We start from the raw sequence: 22161 nt of genomic DNA, 5'->3' as shown, positions 1-22161 counted from the left end.
TTCCTATCATAAATAGGATCAGTTCACACTTATTGTTTGTTTTTAACAGTTGTTTTTTGAGTTGCCGGGTTGATTTTGGTAATAAGAAATTGTTTCATATATTAATTTCGCCTTCTTCTTCCTAAAAATATGCGCATCTTTACATCAATCAAACATTCAACTTAGGAAATTCACCAATCAAACTTTATATCAATCACCGTTAAGCCTTTACATCAATCACTCATGCTTTAGGTTAGGTCGGTCGTTATTTTTTATAGCTTCTTTAGCTTTTTAGCGTTATTTTTTTATAGCTTCTTTTTATAGCTTTAGACTGCTCATTGTTCATGGGATTTTCCGATCACTTACGTCAGTTGACTCATGCATGATCTCACGTGGTCGTGAATGGTCGAATGGTTGAACTAATACATTAGTTGATAAGGCAGTCTAATTGATAAACGAACATTAGAAAGGGCAGTAACCATCTCCCAATTTTACGTCAGCTGGTAAGAAAAACTTAGGAGAAGACACGGTGGAGAAAATTTTTGTATTTTGCCCAAGGCGACCCACGAATTTTAAACATTAGAGTTGGAATTCAGTGAAAATCTGAAATTCTAAGTTTTTTTTCTGTTAAAATTACGGTAGAAATTATATTCATTTGATATGGCAATCGAACACAGTCGAGAATTTTTTGCGTTTATCTGTGAATGTTTGAAGTTTATGGAGTAAACTTTTTATGAGAAGACTCTGCGGTAAAATGTGTACACGCTCAATTTCCACAACCTTTTTTTTTTACCGATTTTCGTAGGAATAGTTTAGGTTTCTCTCTTTATGCGGTGAAAATGCCATAAATCTTACGGTAAAAATCATCACGAAACTTTAAACGTTTTACTATAAAATTTCAGATTAATCTGAATAGTGTATCATAGATCCGAGAAAAATTGTGTATTGGTCATTTTTTTAACTATCCATTAGGTTAAATACTCTTCGGTTGACGCTACGTTATAGTGGCTATATAACATAACATATCATAGTGATGTCGGCACTGAAGAGTAGGCCTGATATGGCCTGTCGCCGATTATTGTACTTTTCGTGACTTGTTCACAGAAAATCCAAAAGCATGTCCTTTGGCCGGAATTTTTCAGGACTGGCGATAGTTTCAAATAGCTACTAGACTTCCACCGCATTCGATATGGTGCTAAGCATTTCAAGTCTGAACATATATATTTCCATAGCTTTTAGGTCTGAAAATATATTTTTCAATTGCTTTATCTAGTCTGTTCTTGAATGCGTTTATACTCGATCGGAGCGTCAACGATGTAATCTGGGAGGCTGTTCCACATGTCACTGATGTCAGTTGTGGCACAGCCTCCCCGCGTGGATGAGAAATGTTGTCGCGTGGATGAGTTGCAACGCAGTTTTTTAGTTTGTAGTCGTGGCCCCATGGTGTTGGTTCTTGATATTATTTGATTGATTGATATTGCACTCTTCCTAGTGTCTAGATGCAGAAGCGATGAAGCTACTGTTTATCGCTCGCGTTCGCCCACCCTTAAAGTTTGTAAACGACTTGTGGTCGCCGAAACTTGAAAAGGGCAAAACTTTAGTCGAGAATGTGCTAACCATGGTTGAACTAGTTCAACCATGGTGCTAAGGACGATTAGCGATTACGAAGCTTCCACGTCTTTATTATTGACGTCTGAGTGCAGAGACCCCATCGAAATATATTCATAGTTTATACAAGATTTCAGAAGGTTTACTAGGATATGGAACAATAACAAAACACCTGAGGGCACGGCTATAAAAAAAAAAAAAATGTGGAGCAACTCATCCATACAACACTTTTTCTCGCTTCGAGTCACCGACATGTGGAATAAACTCCCTGCTTACACAAATGCGTACAAGAACGAACTAAGTAAAGCTACGAAGGAGTAGAGTAGAGATTTAGACCAGAAGTGCGTCGGATCTCACAAATTGGTGGATGTTCAACAGCTACTTAGCTACAAAGTCAGTTTTGGATAGTTCTGGTCGACAGGCCAGTCCTCGGATCTCCATGAGACAAGTCAAGAGCATTATAAGACCCGGTGACATGCCAGACATGTGTCGCCTGCCGAAGACCACCACAGCCTTGGATGTAATGGACCATCATGATTCCTGCCTTCCGGAACGTAGCCTTCAACACTTCAAGCCGTCCGTATCTAGTCCGTGGGTCGAACCAGCCATCGGTCGAACGGCCACTTGTCGATGGACGATAAATTTTGGAACAGAACTATGCTATCTGAAACCTAACCTCAGATGCGGTGAACGAAAAATTACGTAATTTAACGATGCCCGGAAGTCAGTTTCGATCCGCGGCCTGCTGGTGCACGGCAGGTTCTATGCGAGGCCGGAGGACGACAAAGCCAAATGGTTCACGGCTGATTGGTGGATGTCCGGAGAGATCCAAGGCGTTCGATTCAGGGCATATTGGTGCACAAAATTGGTGGTGCACGGTTGCGCTCCCGACGCGGCCCACCTGAACCCAGCAGCCTATTGTTAAATTCAAACCATACACTGAAATCATGAGCTGCTTATTAGTAAATTCCTTTCGCCCGCAGCATTTTACGGATCATTTTTTCATAAATTTACATGTTGAAAGGTCGTTCTTTTGCGCTGGCAGACTGTAGAAAGATAATACTCTAAAACCGCACCATGATGCTAAAGTGAGGATTGGGGAACGACTTGCGGCTGGTGGGAGCGCAGCCGTGCACCACCAATTTTGTGCACCACCAATTTTGTGCACCAATAAGCCCTGAATCGAACGCCTTGGATCTCTCCGGACCTACACCAATCAGCCGTGCACCACTCGGCTTTGTACTCTTCCGGCCCTGACCACCACCTGCCGTGCACCACCAGGCCGCGGATCGAATATGACTTCCAGGCATCGTAAAATTACGTAATTTTTCGTTCACCGCATCTGAGGTTAGGTTTCAGATAGCATAGTTCTGTTCCAAAATTTATCGTCCATCGACAAGTTGCCGTTCGACCGATGGCTGGTTCTACCCACGGCCTAGATACGGACGGCTTGAAGTGTTGAAAGCTACGTTCCGGAAGGCGGGAATCAAGATGGTCCATTACATCCAGCCATGATCCAGGGCAGTGGTGGTCCCTAGAATACCGTAGGTACTACCGCGGAGTTGCGAATTTTACGAGACCCTGTCAACTTAAGTGTCAAGGACTGAGAGACTGAGACGGTAGACGAATATGTGATTGTGAACGGTGAGCTCCATCTCTGTAGAAATTCGTATAATGTTTTATAATCGCATTTAAATTTTTAGTATTTGAATCAATTACTATTGTTATGGGCAAATCAGCACGCGTCTGATAAAAAGAAGGAAATATTTCTTGCTCTTGGTCTTCCCAGTGAAGTTCCCACTCCTCTGCTACAAACCTACAAATACAATAATCTAGCCTCTGCTACAATAATTTGTTCCCTCAGCTGTGGTAGCCTGGTAGGGTGTGAGGCAGTGAGGGCGAGGCTGGGCGACTTCTGAACACCCTTTCTTTTAGATTTTTAGATGTCCCCCAAAGTCCAAACAAAGAAATTGCAAATGCTCAAATCAGGTGACCTTGCAGGCCACTGTAAATCACCCTTCACTTTCAGAGTCTGGGAACATGCGTTTCAAAACATTGAGTGACATTTGGGCTGTGTTTGCTGTTGCCCCATCCTGCTGGAACCACACGTCTCCCAGACCCAATGCTTCATTTTCAACTATGTTTTCCATCAAGGGCTGCAAGAAATTTTGCAACATTGCAGCATAGCGATCGGAATTCACTGTTACGGCTACTTCCTCCTCTGAAAACGACTCCAAGTCTCCAACAGTGTATTGCAGCTAATGGCCCCATCTTCCAGATATTGTTTTCAAAATATAAGTATTCTAAATGGTATGTTATGTTAACCTCTAGGAAAATAAAGGTATTATTGGCTTTATTGCAGATTAACTACATCCAAAAAAAGGGTGTTTTTTTTTTGAATTATATGTTTTTTGGGGTGTAGATTACGAATCTGAAATCCATTTTTGGCGGTCGGCATCGGAAAACCGATTTTTTTCGCGACTTACTAATGAATAGACTTATCAATAATTGTTTACCCAAAAATCCCTAAGTGGTAAACACCACCTTGGCCTGTTGGCCATTATTGAAGGCAATAAGTGCCCTTTTTAGCCATCCATTATGATCCACATACTGTTATTGTTAGTAGGCTAATTGCAACATATGAAATAACACTTCAAAAAGACAAAAAAGCTGAAAAAATGAAATAAAATCAAATAAATAAAAAATCATGAAAAAATAAAAAAAATCATTGATTTTGATTTTTTTTTATTAAAAAAAAAAATAAAAAAATCACCAACCCTGACCAGCAATGATGAAATGTCACAAACTGTTTCCATATTTATTTAAAAGCCTTTAGAATTCAAATCTACAAAATCGCTGAATTCCGATGCTGAGTGTGACTAAATTTGGCATATTGTGAGACTAATTCCAACGTCACTGAAATGTGCTGTGTGATGTCTGTAGACTTGAGGACTGTGTTACATAGGGTACTGTATCTTTGTCACTTGCTCTCCTGTCGTGCACTAAAGCCAATTCCCGCATTTCGTTCACTTATAGGGCATCAAGAGTCGAGTCTAGAAAAACCTCCCATACCCATCTACTCACCCACCCGCAGACATATGTACTCGACAAGCAAAATCATATGTCAACACTATCACAATAGCTTGTGCTGAAAACACTTTAGGTTGCTCCTGGTAAATCTACAAGTACATTAATGACCAGCTACACTGAGGAGCACCAATATAGATCAAACATCACATTAAACAAACCCTGATGCAGCAAATACACAAAACAAAAATATTTGGGGTCACCTACAACACCTCCATGACTTTTGGCCCTCACATCAACAACATAGTGAGCAATGCAAACGTCACTCAACTCACTTTGGTCCCTAGGCAGTACCAAATTTGGCAAAGACAAAGAAATACTAGCACCCACATACAAACAATTTATCAGAACAGCGCCAGCATATGCCAGCCTGGCCTGGGTACCTGCACTATCCAACACCATCATGCAGAAACTTCAAACATTACAAAACAAAGCACTCAGGATAGTCATAGGCTACACACAAAGCACCCCCATCAAACACCTTCATGCTGCAATGAAAATACTAATCATAAAAGCACACCTTGACAGCAGAGGAACACAGTTCATAGCTGCAGCCATAAACAACACAGATCACCCATGCCACTACCTGAATGATCACCCGCCTACACACAGACAAATAGTGCAAACCCTACATAGATACTACACCAACATACTAAACACAGTACCCCCACCCCAAGGCAACACCCACACAAAAAACACACACACACAATTATGACACAGAGAATGCTGGAGCTGGCTGGCAACAACAAAGTCCTTGGTTACCCACCACCTGACATAGGCAGCACAGAAACCCAGCTCTCTAGACTGGAGAGAGTACACCTAGCCAGGCTGGGTGGCAGCCACCACCCCTCAGTACAAACATATGCAAACAGAATTGGTCAAGCAGACTTGGACACCTGTCCATCCTGCCAGGGAGCTCCCCACACAATTACACACGTTCTTCTGGAATGTCCGCTCTGACCGGATTTCAGACAACACCACCACACAACCTCAGCCCTACAGCTCTGGAGCGACCCCCTGTTGGTGGTGTTGTACTTGCATGGAGGGAGGTCTCTTGTAAAAGTGAGACCTGGGAACCACAACAGCAACAACAGTCATGAAAACCTTGTGACAAACAAAGTGGTACCAGAATTATCATACACAAGATATTGGTTTAAATCTTGATTAGATGAGGAAATTAAAAATGAACTGATATTTAAAAAACCTCTGGTTTGCCACAATGCTCCTCAGAAGATAAATGAAAGTTCTAGAACTGTTAGTCTAGCTTCACCTACTAACATGCACAACATAGAACTCTGAATATGCTGAACTTGTCATAATTCCCAATAGTTGAAAATGTGGGTCATCATTTGTCTCCCTAAATGCTATACTGCGATGAACAAATATATTTATACTGCATTTAATGCAATGAATGAGATCATACGTCATAACATGTCCAGTGTTCTGTACTATTAATTATTTTGATTACATTTACCAGAGAAAAATATGAACATTGTTCTATTTTTAAAAATTTTCTTCTTGATTTAATAGATTATATATATGGAAAATTATGCATACTCATAATACATATGAAAAGCCTAATTTCAGTTTTCTTTCAGTGGTCAAGATGTTGAAGAAAAAAGCCACCAAGAGTTTTGCTGATGCTCTCTTATCTGCTGATGTAGATGTTGAATTGCCATCTAAGCCAAAGAAATTCAAGCCTAAGTTAAGTACGGCATGTCAGGCAGCAAGAAATAAAGAAACTGTCCCAAACAAAGGGTTGAGTCAAAAATCCTTTCCACAAAGCAGACCTGATAGAAAAAGTTTTCCTAATAAGGGAAACGTAAATGTAGACAAGAATAGGAGGAATTCTGTTCCAAGTCAAGCAGAGAATTGTACTGCACATTCAAGCTCACAAAAAACTAAATCAGAGATTGCCTTCTCAAAACCATTTAAGTGTCCTTATAGTGCAAACTTCAGAAAAATACAGGACAGTGACAGTGAATCAGAAGACTTTGAAAATTCTAGCAAAGTTGAGGAAAGTCATTTTGTGTCAAATCGTCAAATCGGCAAAGCTGACAAAAGAGTAAAAAAATTATTGGCTGAAGACAAAGAACAGGAAGACAAAGCAAAGATTTTGCTTGCAGTTGATGAAGAACTAATGATATTTGACCTTCAGTTGGAAGGTGAGCCTGGCAGCTCTGCAGTTAAAAGTGTAACTTTTATTTATTAAAGAATCCAGGCATTGCAGAGGCTATTTATTACCTTCAATCAAGTGAATGTCTATATATATAATATACACATCTAAAATTGGTGTGATTTGGCAGGAGCTTTTCTTTTATGCAAGTATGCATCATCATTATTAATAAAAAGCATGCTGTGGTCTTCAATCAAACTTGCATATGCACCTAAATATACAAGTGGTTAACGACCAGAGAATTCATTGATTTGAATTTTCAGGAACAAACAATAGGTATTCTTCATATGATGTTGGTTGATCAAAATGCAGGTTTGAGGAAGTAGTTTGATTTATTATCAACGTTTCAAATGTGACGACATTCATTTTCAAGTTATAGGGAGCATTGAATACTGAAATTTAGGTGGGAATATGTACATGATCATAATCATACATAAAATTTCAATGCCTAAATTTCAGTATTCAATGCTTCATATAACTTGAAAATGAATGTTGTCACATTTGAACTGTTATTAATGAATCAAATTACTTTTGTGAACCTGCATTTTGATAAAAACGTCACCTGAAGAATATTGTTTGTTCCTGAAAATTTAAATCAATGAATTCTCTGGTTATTAACCACCCATGTTTAAACAAGCTTATTCTGCTATCTTATACTTTATCTATAGTATATAATAGTATATAATAATAGAACCTAAATATACATATTTATATTATATGGATGAAATAAATCTGTTGGGGCTGGATTTATACGTGTTTATTAAACTCTTACTTTGAATTATTTACTCGAAAAAGTAGTATTCAAGAGAGTTTGATGCCAAGATGTTTATTTTTTGCAGATGAAATGCAAGCAGAACTTGAAGAACCCAAATCCATTCATATAACTGTGCTGCCATCAGGCATTCCTTTCCTTCACTCACTGCACTGCCACACCCTCTATGCTCCTGGTAAAGTTGTGATGCAAGTTTAGGGAATAAGATGAGTTGCTTCAATTCACTCAGTATTTAATGAAATGTTGAATAAATTATTCTGAAGTGCTAGAAAGTAATATTTTTTCATCATACACTTGTATTAATTCATTATTGATGATAAACTTGCAAAACTGTAGCAATTTAAAGAAGGTCTTTCACCATATGACATTGAGTAAGTTTATTCCACAAACTAGTAAAAGGAAAAAATGTATTATTTCATATTGTTTATATAGACATTATTTACTGTTACTAATTGTAAGGATATAGCAAGTACTCAGAACAGGAAGTAGCTAGGCTGATTTGCATATTTAGTTCATTCAATTTATATTAATAAAAATTTCTGGTAGCATATGTTTTAATGATGATATTTTACTGTTACAGAGAAAGTTATGTGGCCATTTGTGCCATCAATAGCCGGCAGCAAAGGCAGTTCTAGAGGCAACACGGCAGCTCTCATGAGATGGCTGGGGTCGCTTAATGCCACTCAAGTCAAAGAACTCATCCTATCCAGGGCACTCATGGTCAATTATTTCTACATTTTTTGTCCATTTCTATGTTCTATATCTGACACTACATTGAAGTATATTGTCTTGAGAATTGATATCTGTGCATTATAACCATGTATCAATGAGTGTTGTTACTAATGCATTATGAAGAACTTGTCCAGAAATGTTGTGTATGTGTAACAATTTTTTTTTGCAGTTACACTTTCAATAATAGTTTCACTTGATCTTTCATCCAGGAGCCAGAATTGCCTACAGATGTCGTGTGTCCGCTGCTAAAATACCTCATACGCTACATTGCTGCTCATCCTCTGGCACCTTCTAGTCTTGGATCTGATAAAGCTGTCCCTCCTGAAGAAGTAGGTGATAAAGCTGTCCCTCCTGAAGAAGGAGGTGATGATGAGATGGTAACTGCTGCACATCAACTCATTACCTTCCATTTAACCACTTCCACAGCACCAGCAGCACTGCTTAAAAGTTTCCTTGCTGAAATCCCTCTGGCACTTGTAAACTTGGGTGAGAATTTCTTCTTAAATATAGATAAGTTTTTAAAGCATAGGTTAATAGTTGATTTTTTATGTTTTTTATAACTGATTATGCCTGAGCTTTTGATTGAGAATTAGTTTGATATTAAAAATCTTAGCAAGTATATAGGCCTACTTGATGAAATCTTGTAGAATTTTTGCTTTATTAATTGAATTTCTTATTCTGAACTTGGGATAGAATTTTTTTATCTTTCAGTGTGTTTTTTCTTGCTTATTTCATTCCAATTTACTTTATTTATCTAATTTCCCTTGGATTAATTTGAAATTAATTTATTATTTGCAGGCGGCAACCAATCATGTTTTCCACACTCCACCTTGGCGTGCTGGAGCATCTCTTCCGAGCTCCATCACAACAAGACCCCAAACTCTGCCTCTGACTCCTGTGCACAGATGAACTCCATCAAACTTGTGCGTGTCTCCACAACTCTAAAGAAGTGGTCAAATTTTTATGATGCAATTCAAATAGTTTTTAATTTGCCTAGGCAGGGTGCTTACTTGTCATGGAAAACCTGGAAAGTCGTAAAAGAGTATGGGAAATTGCGAGTCATATATGAGTGACTCGTATATGACTCACCATTTTCCAGACTCGTATACGACTTGTAATTTTCCAGACTCGTCCAGACTTTCCAGGTTTTCCATGACCAGTACTCGCACTGCTTGGTTTTGATGAATTAATGTAACAACTCAGTACTGTACTTGTTTCATTTCAAAGTCTTGAATTACGTCAAGATGAAATGAAAATTTAATTTTGTAGTATGGTATACCATCTTATAAACAATACAGCTTTGCTTAAATAAGTTTGTTTCCAACTTTCGACTCTTAGTGTCTTTTAAACTGAGTTTCATTTCAAAGTCTTGAATTACATCAAGATGACCTGAAAATTAAATTTTGTAGTACGGTATACCATCTTATAAACAATACAGCTTTGCTTAAATAAGTTTGTTTCCGTCTTTCGACTCTTACTGTCTCTTAAACTGAGCAGCTGTTGAATGCCTTATGCAGCGGCCTGGCACAACTAACGCATCATCTGTCCTCAACAGAAACTCAAATGGTGAGTTAAAAGACCACAATTTTTAGGAAGATAATTGGCTAGGCTGTCCAATCTAGAATATTGAGTAAAATTATATGCAGTTGTGAAAGTGCTATTTAAATGAAATTGAAAAGGCTAGTGCTTTACATATGGTATTAGTGCTAAGCATGTCACTGAAAGATATTCAATTAGTTTATAATATGATTTTGCCCTCAAATTTGTCATGAAATTTTTAGTTTCATTTTCCCATTTGTGTATATGAAAATTTATAGATGATTATAATCAATAGTATCTTTAATACCGTAATCAGTAGCGAGAGAATCTCTTTTTCAAATTATGATACACGTTTTGTCACAAGTATACCCCATAGCTCCATTGCTTGGTAACTTTCACTAAGCAGCCAAGGAATTTTGTCTTACTGGAAGCTGTGATCCATGTATTGTCACAATAGGTAGCTTCATTTTTTATTGACATTATGTGTTGCTAGCAGCCAAACAGTCATGTTTTGAGAAGCTGTGATCCATGTTTTGTAACAAAAATACTCGGTAGCTTCATCGTTTATTAATGTTGAATGGTATGAGCAGGCGAGCAGTTCAGTGGAGGAAGGCATGCTGGACGCTCTGGTCTCGTGGTTGTGCAGACTTGGTCAAGACCCTGCAGTACTAACGTCCTCCCTTCACACCACCGTTGCTACCGCCATTTCCCACACACTTCAACTATACCGAGATTTTCAGGTGAACTAATCCTACCATGATAATGAGGAGTGAGAGTTATATTTGGAAAGGTATTAGTTCATGTATTAAAAACCCATCAAGCCTTGTAACTTGCTCAGTTTCAAAATAAATTATACAAACACAGAGACAGTCTAGTTTCAGTGTTTGTGAGCGTAATAATCAATTAAATCTGACAAGTCCACCACTCCACTTGTTCAAATATTTTACTCTTAAATTTAGCCTGGAATTGCTTAGAAATAATATGTCTTAAATTTCTATTAATTACATCTGATGTTTATTAGGGCTTTCGAAATTAGAACCAAGGGAGGGGATACTTCAAGTTCTCCCAATAAATATAACATGCCCTCTTAATATAAGCACGCCCTCTTAATATGAGTATGCCCTCTTAATATAAGCATGCCCTCTTAATATAAGCACGCCCTCTTAACATAAGCACGCCCTCTTAATATAAGCACGCCCTCTTAATATAAGCCTGCCCTCTTAATATAAGCACGCCCTCTTAATATAAGCATGCCCTCTTAATATAAGCATGCCCTCTTAATATAAGCATGCCCTCTTAATATAAGCACGCTCTCCGCTCATAAAGTTTGTTCTTGATTTTGTTCTCATCACAAATCTTCCAAGCAGCCAAGTGTCCATTCCTCAAGAAGTGGAGTCTTTTTGAACCGATACTTCAAAAAGAATAGGAATAGGATTTGGGTTCCAATTAGGAACCCAAATTCCAATAAGATCCTATTTTGGATAGGCCGCCTCCAAAGACGCAATCACTTCAAAGCCTCTTAAAAATAGCAAAATATTATGGGGAAAAGGTAGAGTCAGACTGTGGACAATTTACTGGACTGGGCAGTTCAGTTACGAAATTCTTCATACTAAATGCACTGCATTAAGTACACATATTTTTATAATACCCTTTTTCAAAAATAGTGTTAAAACTATTAACAATTTCGAATGCTGTTCAAGCCAAGAAAACAATAGTCATCATATGAAGACTAGCCACCAATCTTATAGAGTTACTTTTTTCTCCTGAAATTTTCCACTCTCCATGTGAGACTGCGGTTTGTTTTACCCGCAAACACAAGTACTTGTGAAAACTCGAGCATGCTTTATTAAAGATTAAATATCAGCCCATGTTGAGTTTTGTTCTTAGTTCATTTCATCCACCCGTTAAATGTATTGGATTTGATGGAATTTTATTTTGCAGGCAAAGGTGCAGGACCTTGTGGAGATTATATCGGAGCCTTGGCTGAGCAATCCTGACTCAGAGGAGGTGATTAAGATTATTCACCCAGAATATTGTACTCGTTAGAAATGTATCCTACTACCTTTGCTAAATTATTCAGTAAAGACTATGTATATTAGGGCCGGTTATGATGTAGAGCAATCCTGACTCTGCGGAGGTGATCAATATTATTCACCTAGATTATTGTACTCGTTAGAAATGTATCTTACTACCTTTGCTAAATTATTCAGTAAAGACTAGGTATATTAGGGCCGGTTATGATGTAGAGCAATCCTGCCTCTGCGGAGGTGATCAATATTATTCACCTAGATTATTGTACTCGTTTCGTTAGAAATGTATCTTACTACGTTTGCTAAATTGTTCAGTAAAGACTAGGTATATTAGGGCCGGTTATGATGTAGAGCAATCCTGACTCTGGGGAGGTGATTAAGATTATTCACCTAGATTATTGTAGTCATTAGAAATGTATCTTACTACCTTTGCTAAATTGTTCAGTAAAGACTATGTATATTAGGGCCGGTTATGATGTATCACGGTTGTGATGTATTACTTCGTCTCAGCTTTTGGAATCATTTGGTTTATCCTCAGCATTTGAATGACGTTGTGGATCTAATCCTACTATTAAATGTGTCTGAAAGTTTTAATTTTTAGAAGTAAATAACATGTATTGCAGCTCAAAAGGTATTCTCCTTTTTTTTTAATATTATTGATTATTAATACCATTCATATGGGTAATTCATAATTGGGTCTCCGCTATTTTTTCCACGCAAGATACAACTTATCTTCTGAATTTAATTATTTATTATTTTATTCATTAATCATTTATCTATTTTTTATTTATCTGTTTAATTCATTACATCTGAGTACAGCTGTTTAATTCATTACATCTGAGTACAGCTGTTTAATTTATTACATCTGAGTACAGCCGTTTAATTTACTACATCTGAGTACAGCTGTTTAATTCATTACATTATGTGTACGGATATTATGCATGTACATCACGCAATGATTTTAATGCACTTGTATTCATCAGAGTGGCAGCAATGAGGCTGGCAGTGACAGCAGCAAGAGCTTCCCTCACCACACTGCCAGCTTTGTCTGCCACACATTACTGGCAAACTCGCACCGCTGCAGGCAGCTGGCATCATCCCTGGCATTCCTGGCCCTGACAGACTGCCTGCAGTGTGACAGCGTTGAGGTCCTCGATGCTGTTGAGGTCTGTTTTCTTATTCCAAGGGTTCGTAAAAATTGAAAAATTCTTGAAATTAATTTGAAAATCGGTGTACGTTTCTCAAAATTCGAGGTAATTTCAAAGTTTATTGTCATTTTAAGTTTTGTGTAATTTTCTTAATATAAATGGTCTATTTTTGTTATATTCCCTGTTTTTTTAGCTCATTTTCCATATATAGAAAAATGCCTTATTGTGCTCGTCATATCTGTCTGTCTGTACGTATGTCCGTCTGTCTGTCCGTCTGTCCGTGACTTCACGTTTTAGTCGACGAGAAAATGCGCTCTCTGTCACTCACTGCAGTGAGTACTGAGTCATATTTTCTACACCTTAATTTGACATTTTAATTGTATGAACACTTCAGAAAAGATCAAAGGTTCTCTTCTTTCGTTATTCCCTGTGAATGCCATACGTTCGTTGGTGTCACTGAACTCAGATGATGTACGTGAGAGTTTCTATACCTGAGAGGTATATACCTTGAGAGTTTCCTATACCTGAGGATCATTTTACTTCAGAGCTCCGCGTCTATAATGATGAAATACGTATGTGTGCTGACCACAGCTCGAGGCAGAGGTACAACAAGATTATTTCTTGTATCGACATTATATTTTATCATCTGGAAATAAAGTTGTTATGAAAAGATTTTAGATGAGGAGCATTGTGCTCGTTACAGACGAGTGACACGCTTGTTACAGATGAGTGACACGCTCGTTACAGATGAGTGACACGCTTGTTACAGATGAGTGACACGCTCGTTACAGATGAGTGACACGCTCGTTACAGTGTGAGGCAGAGGCGCACATATTGTATACATTTATTGGCATCACAAATGCGTCTATTGCTTAAATAATACCGGTATTGCTCTTATAATATATAATAATAATATTATTATATAATATTGCTTATATGATATTATAATATTATAATATAATATTGCTCGTATATTATGTATATTATGTATATTATGTGGCCCTGCCCCAACATATGATGCAGAAGTATTAGTTGAGGTTGGGTGGACAATAGAATCAATTGTAGCTTCATCACGTTTTTCTGTTTGACAAAATGTCGAATGTGTCTATACATTTCAAGATTTTGTTGCGCATTCATTTAGTGATTTTAATTTTATTTATTATTTTACTTTTTAAATTAATTTATAAATTTATTTATTTTGTATTAATTTTTTGCTTTATTTGTTCTTTATTTTATTTAATTAACTTTTATTCGCAGCATCTGGGCGAGTCTGTCTACAATCCTGACGGCGAGCGTGTGAAGCCCGCGGCCTCCCTCGCCTCCAGCTCCCCCATGGAGTCCTGACCTCCAGCTCCCCCGTGGAGTCCTGACCTCCAGCTCCCCCTTGGAGTCCTGACCTCCTGCTCCTCCATGGAGTCCTGACCTCCAGCTCCCCCTTGGAGTCCTGACCTCCAGCTCCCCTTGGAGTCCTGACCTCCTGCTAGCCTGATCTCCAATCAATGTTTATAATCTTTTAATGAACTTCATCTTTATTTGATAATCTTGTTTTAAAAAGTAAAAATAGATGCAATGTTGGGAATTTAAGACAATATGTAATGTTCTCTATAATAAATCAACTTTATAATCCTCTATTAGGATCTGCTATGTTCTGTCGTAGTTTAATAGTTAATCGGCAGTATCTTCGATTTACGCTGTTTGTAGGTCCACGAATATTATTTTATATATGGCGGGGAAATATTTTTTGCATGACTCAAGATGAGGGGTAAAAGGCACCTGTTTATTCCTTTGGATCTTAATGCTATTGTTCGTATTAGTTTATGTTATAAGTTTCATATGTGGTAAATCAATCTAATATGTTGCTCACTCTAGGGAATGAGTGGGGTTCACATTGAGAGGGTTAGGTGAGTGAGAGGGTTAGGTGAGTGAGAGGGTTAGGTGAGTGAGAGGGTTAGGTGAGTGAGAGGGTTAGGTGAGTGAGAGGGTTAGGTGAGTGAGAGGGTTAGGTGAGTGAGAGGGTTAGGTGAGTGAGAGGGTTAGGTTACTGAGAGGGTTAGGTTACTGAGAGGGTTAGGTTACTGAGAGGGTTAGGTTACTGAGAGGGCTAGGTTACTGAGAGGGCTAGGTAAATGAGAAGGTAGTGGTAAGTGAGAAAGGGTTAGGGAAGCTAGTAAAAGCTTTTAATGTTAATCATTTTGAAGACGACAGAGCGGTACAATTTTAGTCATTGTTACCATCATATTAATTGCCATGATTTCATTTGGTCACAGAGATCTGCTGTGTTTATGATAACGAGTGATATTTTTAAACGAATGGTGCTGTGACATGGCGAAAGTTTTTTTTTAAGTTTCATGTAAATATTTTTACGCTTTTGTGTTTTGCTAAAAAACTTTTGTCGTGTTCCTTTGGTTCACATTTGCGTTATTACTGACGAAGAGCTCGAAGTTTCGTTCTTTTTGCAATACGCATCATCACAAATAACTCTTATCACAATGTCATCTTTATGTTAGTTTGTTCCTACTATTAAAATATGGTGTATATATTATTAATTATCTAGTATATGTATAAATTTTATAGCTGTAGGTAATCGACTTGGATGTGTTTTGAAATAAAGTGAAAGAGATCCAATGTCACGGAACATATGCACTTAAGACATGCTTGCTAATGATATATTTGTTCATTATTGAATATTAGTAAAGTGAGCACTCTTGATTAAGATTAGGTACATTTATCTCTCGTGTGACTGATAGCAACATTCTCAAAGCATTTCCATTGTCGTAAATCCGTCAACTTACCACTTGCGTTAATTTATGTTAAGCCATGACTTAACAATACCTGTAGAGCTTGTATTAACTACTGACTCACGATTATTGTTAAAGCCACAATTATCAAGTGCTGGATCTCCTCAGATTCTTCGATCAGCGTTTGATTATGATCGTTAAGGGCCTCAAAGGTACGGGCCATTAATGGCCCTTATAAGGGCCTTAAAGGTACGGCCCATGATCGTTAAGGGCCCTTAATAAGGGCCTTAAAGGCACGGCCCGTGATCGTTAAGGGACCTTAATAAGGGTCTTAAAGGTACGGCCCATGATCGTTAAGGGCCCTTAATAAGGGCCTTAAAGGTACGGCCCATGATAGTTAAAGGCCCTTAATAAGGGCCTTAAAGGTACGGCCCATGATCGTTAAGGGCCCTTAATAAGGTTCTTAAAGGTACGGTTCATGATCGTTAAGGGCAAGGGCCTTAAAGGCACGCCCCATGATCGTTAAGGGCCATTTAATGGACTTGGAGTTACGTTCACTGAAGCACTTACAGTTAGCCCAAACCTTTGAATATTAAATGAATTACGTTTTTATTACATTGCTTACGATAGCGATATTCGTTGTGTCATTCTAAGCCTTACAATCACCGTAAAAACTCAATCTAGGTTTTAAGATCGCTACAGACAAGATAAGTCTTGTACTTACGATCACTTTAAGACTTCGGTAATTGTAATGGCCTTCGAGTGCACAACTTACCCGGTCAGTACAAATAAAGTTAAGTCGTCGTTGATGTTTTATTTCCAAGTTTAAACTTCACTAGTGTAAAGTCCTGCCTGCTAACTCCACTCGGCCAACACGTAGCCAATCAACCCTGAAGAGTCGAGTTATCAGCTGTCTCCACTGAGAATTCTTTCTTTCCTACCAATCACCACTGAGAATTCCATCTTTCCTGCCAATCACCAGAGAGCGATCCATCTTTCCTGCCAATCACCACTGAGAATTCCGTCTTTCCTGCCAATCACCACTGCGAAATATGGCTTTTCTACCAATCACCACTGAGAATTCTATCATTCCTGCCAATCACCACTGAGAATTCTATCTTTCCTGCCAATTACCACTGCAAAATATATCTTTCCTGCCAATCACCACTGAGAAATCTATCTTTCCTGCCAATTACCACTGAGAATTCCATCTTCCCTGCCAATCACCGCTGAGAATTCTATCTTTCCTGCCAATCACCACTGCAAAATATAGCTTTTCTACCAATCACCACTGAGAATTCTTTCATTCCTGCCAATCACCACTGCGAAATATAGCTTTTCTACCAATCACCACTGAGAATTCTATCTTTCCTGCCAATCACCACTGAGAAATCTATCTTTCCTGCCAATTACCACTGAGAATTCCATCTTCCCTGCCAATCACCACTGAGAATTCTATCATTCCTGCCAATCACCAGAGAGCGATCCATCTTGCCAATAAGTCTATTTCACCACTGAGAATTTTAGCTCCCATTCCAATCACTACCAAAGATTTAAACCAATCAGCTAATCACTACAGGAGCCTCTGGCCCTATTTCATATCTCACCGCTGCTGGTTCAAGCCCATAGGCCAATCCCTACAAAAAATTATATCTAAATATTATGAATTGTTATCTTATAGGCAGCACTGAATAGCTTCACCATATATTGGTTGCCTATCACTGTTGACTCGTATTCTAGAGTAAATATAATTACATGGGTATTTATTTGTACGTCATTTTGCTCGCGGGGTATAAAGAAGTTTTCAACTATCCATTGCAACAAAATTTAAATAATAATAATAGCGGTTTCAGCGTTATTAGGCCGTAGGCCTGTCGCCGCTTCTTAACATCGCAGAACTTTCACAGCATTTTGCGGTCTCGAACTCGCAACTCACTGCTACAATTCTGCTGTGCTTAACCGCCCGGCCTCCTTGCCGATTCTGACCAGAAACTGGCGCACAGAGCTGGGATCGAACCCGCGCCTCTCTGCGCCTATCTTGGTACTCTGAACTTAAACCACTGGGCCACCCTGCCCATGTTAATGACAATAAAAATAAAAAAGCCTATACCCAAGGCTTACTTTAGAGTTATTACCTCAGTTACTTTACATTGTTGTAATACGTCCGTACTCTGAATTTGATGTGGGATATTAATGTTAATAAATATTAATATAATGACACAAATAATATAGTATAATAATAGTACTAATAATATAATACATGTATAGTATTACGTTAGTAATACTCCAGCATTTACTCATATATATTGAGTCTCAATTGATGAATAAGATCGTTGCCAGCTGTCATTGATTCGTGGGGATTTTTTTTTCGAGAATTATACATTATTTATAATGAATTCTGCATCATTTATATTGAAATTTTCATCATTTTTAATGAATAATAAAGAATAATTAATAGAGATTAAAATATGAGCAGGTAAGGAAAAGAAGTTAATATTTCGAGACGTTTGGAAATGAAACAAAGTAGAAGATTAAGAATGTTTAATGTTCTCGTCTCAAACTTGTTTACTTGGGAACCAATTTTACGCTTTTTGTTTAGTTATTAGGGACATATGTGCTGAAATACTCTTTATTGTCTGAAATGTTATGATGAATCTAATGACCCTAGTGACAAATGACCTTTATGACCTCAATTACCTCTATGATCCAAATGACCTTAGTGATACCAATGACCTCAATGACTAATAAATCTAATGACCTATGACCTTTATAAGACTATTTATTCTAATGATCCTAATGACCACAATGATCTTTATGAATCTAATGATTTTATTTAACCTCAATGATACCAATGACCTGAATGACCTTAATAATCCCAATGATCTTAATTACCCTGATGAAATTAATGATCATAATGATCCCCATGATCCAATTAGCCTTAATGACCCTAGTGACCTTTATGACCTTAACGACCTCAATGACCTTAATGACCCTAGTGACCTTTATGCTCTTAATGACCTTAATGACCCTACAGATACCAATGATCCTAAATGCCCCAATGACCTTTATTAACCTAATGATCTCAATGATCCAGAGACCGTAATGACCCTAGTGGCCTTTATGATCCTAATAATCCTCATAAACATAATTTAATTATTTAATTTAATATTTAATTTAATTTAATCTAATAACCATGCATGCTGATCCTAATAACCATGCCACATGACAGACCGAACTCCTGTACAGTATTTAAAAGAATATTAATTTAAACACAATATTCATTTCAACACAATAATTATTTCAATACAATATTCATTTGAACACAATATTCATTTAAACGCAATATTCATTTAAACACAATATTCATTTAAACACAATATTCATTCGAACACAATATTCATTTAAACACAATATTCATTTAAACACAATATTCATTAACACAATATTCATTCAAACACAATATTCATTCGAACACAATATTCATTTGAACACAATATTCATTCCAACGCAATATTCATTCAAACACAATGTTCATTCAAACACAATATTCATTTAAACGCAATATTCATTTCAACACAATATTCATTCAAACACAATATTCATTCAAACACAATATTCATTCCAACGCAATATTCATTCAAACACAATATTCATTCCAACACAATATTCATTCCAACACAATATTCATTTCAACACAATATTCATTTGAACACAATATTCATTTCAAAACAATAATTATTTCAACACAATTTTTATTGAAACACAATATTCATACAAACACAATATTCATTCAAACACTATATTCATTTGAATTCATTCAAACATTATATTCATTCGAACACAATATTCATTCCAACACAATTATGGGGCTAGTCATTCGATGATGGAATGGAGCCTCCGTATACGCAAATCCTAATGCCAATTTTCTTAATTATGTCATATATTACATCGTTTATATATATAGATAATAAAAGACATTGGCAGACTACTTGCAAGACAATATGGCAATAATTTCTTCTACATTTTGTAAATAAATTTTACGAGGGTCGTTAGTCATGGACGTAAAATAATATATGGCAATAATCAATATAATAATATGGCAATAATTTCTTCTACATTTTGTAAATAAATTTTACGAGGGTCGTTAGTCATGGACGTAAACTAATATATGGCAATAATCAATATTATAATATGGCAATAATTTTTTCGCCATTTTGTAAATAAATTTTACGAGGGTCGAAAGTCATGGACGTAAACTCGCTTTCTAGGATTCGTATTGAACTATAAAATAAAATTGTTGTTGGACAAGTGGATTTGAAATGAAAAATTCAAGAAAATCTATACCATATCAGAGAATTCGAGACAAGTTTACATTTTTCAAGCAAGTTATCGATGATTTTGAATCATTTTAGAAATTTCGCTATTGCCTTGTCTATTTGCATGACGTGCATCTTGTTTGTCTTCATCCCCCATAGGTTAAATTAAATGCAACCATTTGAAGTCATAAACAATTTAAATTACAACTCTGCAGCTTGGTTCACATAATTTATCGTAATATTCAGGCTGAATTTTAACAAAAAATATATAAATTTCTAGGGGCAATCATGGCTGAAGTTAACATAAAAGCTAAAATTGATATAAACTTAGAGACCAAAGTTTGCCCAAAAACTATCAGGTTTAAAATGAGTTAAAAAATATAAATACTTTGTACAGCAAATACTGTTTAGGTTTGAATTGCACTCGTTATCTCCGACGAACAAAGGCAGCAAAAAAATCAAGCTCAGTCTAAATTGTTTTGGCTTAACATTATATTTACAGGTTATTAACAAATGATATCTATAATAAATAACAGTAATGAGACAACAATTGCTGGAGTTTGACACGATGTAAATGCAAAAGTTTGGCGACGTTCAGAAAACAAAATTAATGTGTTATATTTTCCAAATTGTTACGTACTTTCTGCACTGAGCACCAACACGCCTCTTTTTCTGGGTTAAATCGAGTCTAGATGACTCACATCAGTTCAGGAAATGAATCGATAGATGGAGAAAGTCACACTGATTTTTCTGGGCGCACAGTTTTTAAGACAAGTAATTTGGCTGAGAATTTCAGACGCAATTATCGACATATCATTGCCTATTCTCACTGGAAAATATCACAGGCATATTTAACTAATTGATGAATGGTAGTTCACAGGCAAATAGGCTCTGATTTTGAACAAGGATCAGACACCATGGCGTTGAGCTGTAAATTTTATGAAGCGTGTAATTTACAATTCTGCGGCAGAAATGTGATACGAGTTTGAAGTTTCCAATTTTTAAATGCAAACCTGGAATGATAATAAGAATATTAGATTGTTTTTCAGTTATTCATATATGCACAAAGGAATAATAGTTTCAAACAGGTGACTGAAATGTAATTAGCTGTTATTTGAAGGTAATTTTCATTATGGATGAAAAGTTTAATTTCAGAGCTGGCAACTTTTTTTTAACCAACCCCCCTGATTGATTAACTGGATAAATTTAGCTATCTTGATTTATGGTTATTGATGCAAAATGCTATACAATATTTCTAGAAGTCGATGAATTTTATGTCGAAAACACGCAGCGGATTTTAATCTTTTTACATTTAATTGAATATTTCCCCTAAAATATAAATTAACAAATACTCAGCAATTAAAAATTATTTATGGATTATTCCACGTCCCATTCAATATAAGATATAATTGGTTTGTTTACTCGTTTAATTACTGTTTCAGGTTGGAAAAGAAGTTTACAGTCATTCCTGCTGCTATCACACACTAAAAACTTAATAAACAATACTATAAAATAAACTATATATATATATATATAGTCTATAAAATACAATAATTAAAAAACAAAAATAAATTGTGCTGCTGCAATACAACTGCAGCAGCACAGTAACACTCACAGCAACCACGAGAATGCGATGCTTGATAATATTTTTCATCTTAAAGATTAAAGGAAATCATCGTAAATGTTATAAATAAATGAGCGTCTCAGGATGGAAATGGACAGATCGAGACAGAGGAACGAACAAACATTCCAAGAAGACAAGTGAGGTTAGAAAAACGTTGAATTGACGCTATTTAACCAAACAACGTTTATTTAAATGTTTATTTCTACGTTTATTTCAACATTTTATTCAACGCCAGAGGGAAAGTGGAGTTGAAATAGCCAGGTGGAGCCAGAGGGAAAGCCCTCTGAGGGGAATTGAACAGACGGGTAGAGGGAAGTAGTCTCAGCTCGAACATTGCAGGGTATGGTTTGCTACTATTAGTGATACTAATACGATTTAATCATCAAGTCAACATGAGTAGTGACCTGGAGCC

General features: G+C 36.8%; 1 protein-coding gene and 1 long non-coding RNA gene across 2 annotated transcripts; both read left to right on the top strand.

Moving 5' to 3' along the window:
- Window positions 1–3111: 3111 nt before the first annotated feature.
- Window positions 3112–13889, top strand: LOC108675590. Its single transcript, XM_047885037.1, has 11 exons — window positions 3112–3231; window positions 6273–6839; window positions 7690–7797; window positions 8203–8342; window positions 8564–8840; window positions 9153–9277; window positions 9852–9920; window positions 10484–10633; window positions 11835–11900; window positions 12907–13089; window positions 13863–13889. The coding sequence occupies exons 2-11, from the start codon at window positions 6281–6283 to the stop codon at window positions 13887–13889; spliced, it is 1704 nt and encodes a 567-aa protein (XP_047740993.1). The 5' UTR covers window positions 3112–3231; window positions 6273–6280.
- Window positions 13890–14287: 398 nt separating this feature from the next.
- On the top strand, window positions 14288–16613 carry LOC125179345. Its single transcript, XR_007157232.1, has 2 exons — window positions 14288–16268; window positions 16306–16613. It is a non-coding gene; the product is annotated as an uncharacterized LOC125179345 (long non-coding RNA).
- Window positions 16614–22161: the final 5548 nt, after the last annotated feature.

The sequence above is a fragment of the Hyalella azteca genome, unplaced genomic scaffold (assembly GCF_000764305.2).
Source record: "Hyalella azteca isolate HAZT.00-mixed unplaced genomic scaffold, Hazt_2.0.2 contig16748, whole genome shotgun sequence".
Lineage (NCBI taxonomy): Eukaryota > Metazoa > Arthropoda > Malacostraca > Amphipoda > Hyalellidae > Hyalella > Hyalella azteca.
The sequence above is the reverse complement of the archived record's forward strand: the minus strand, read 5'-3'. Positions and strand labels throughout refer to the sequence as shown.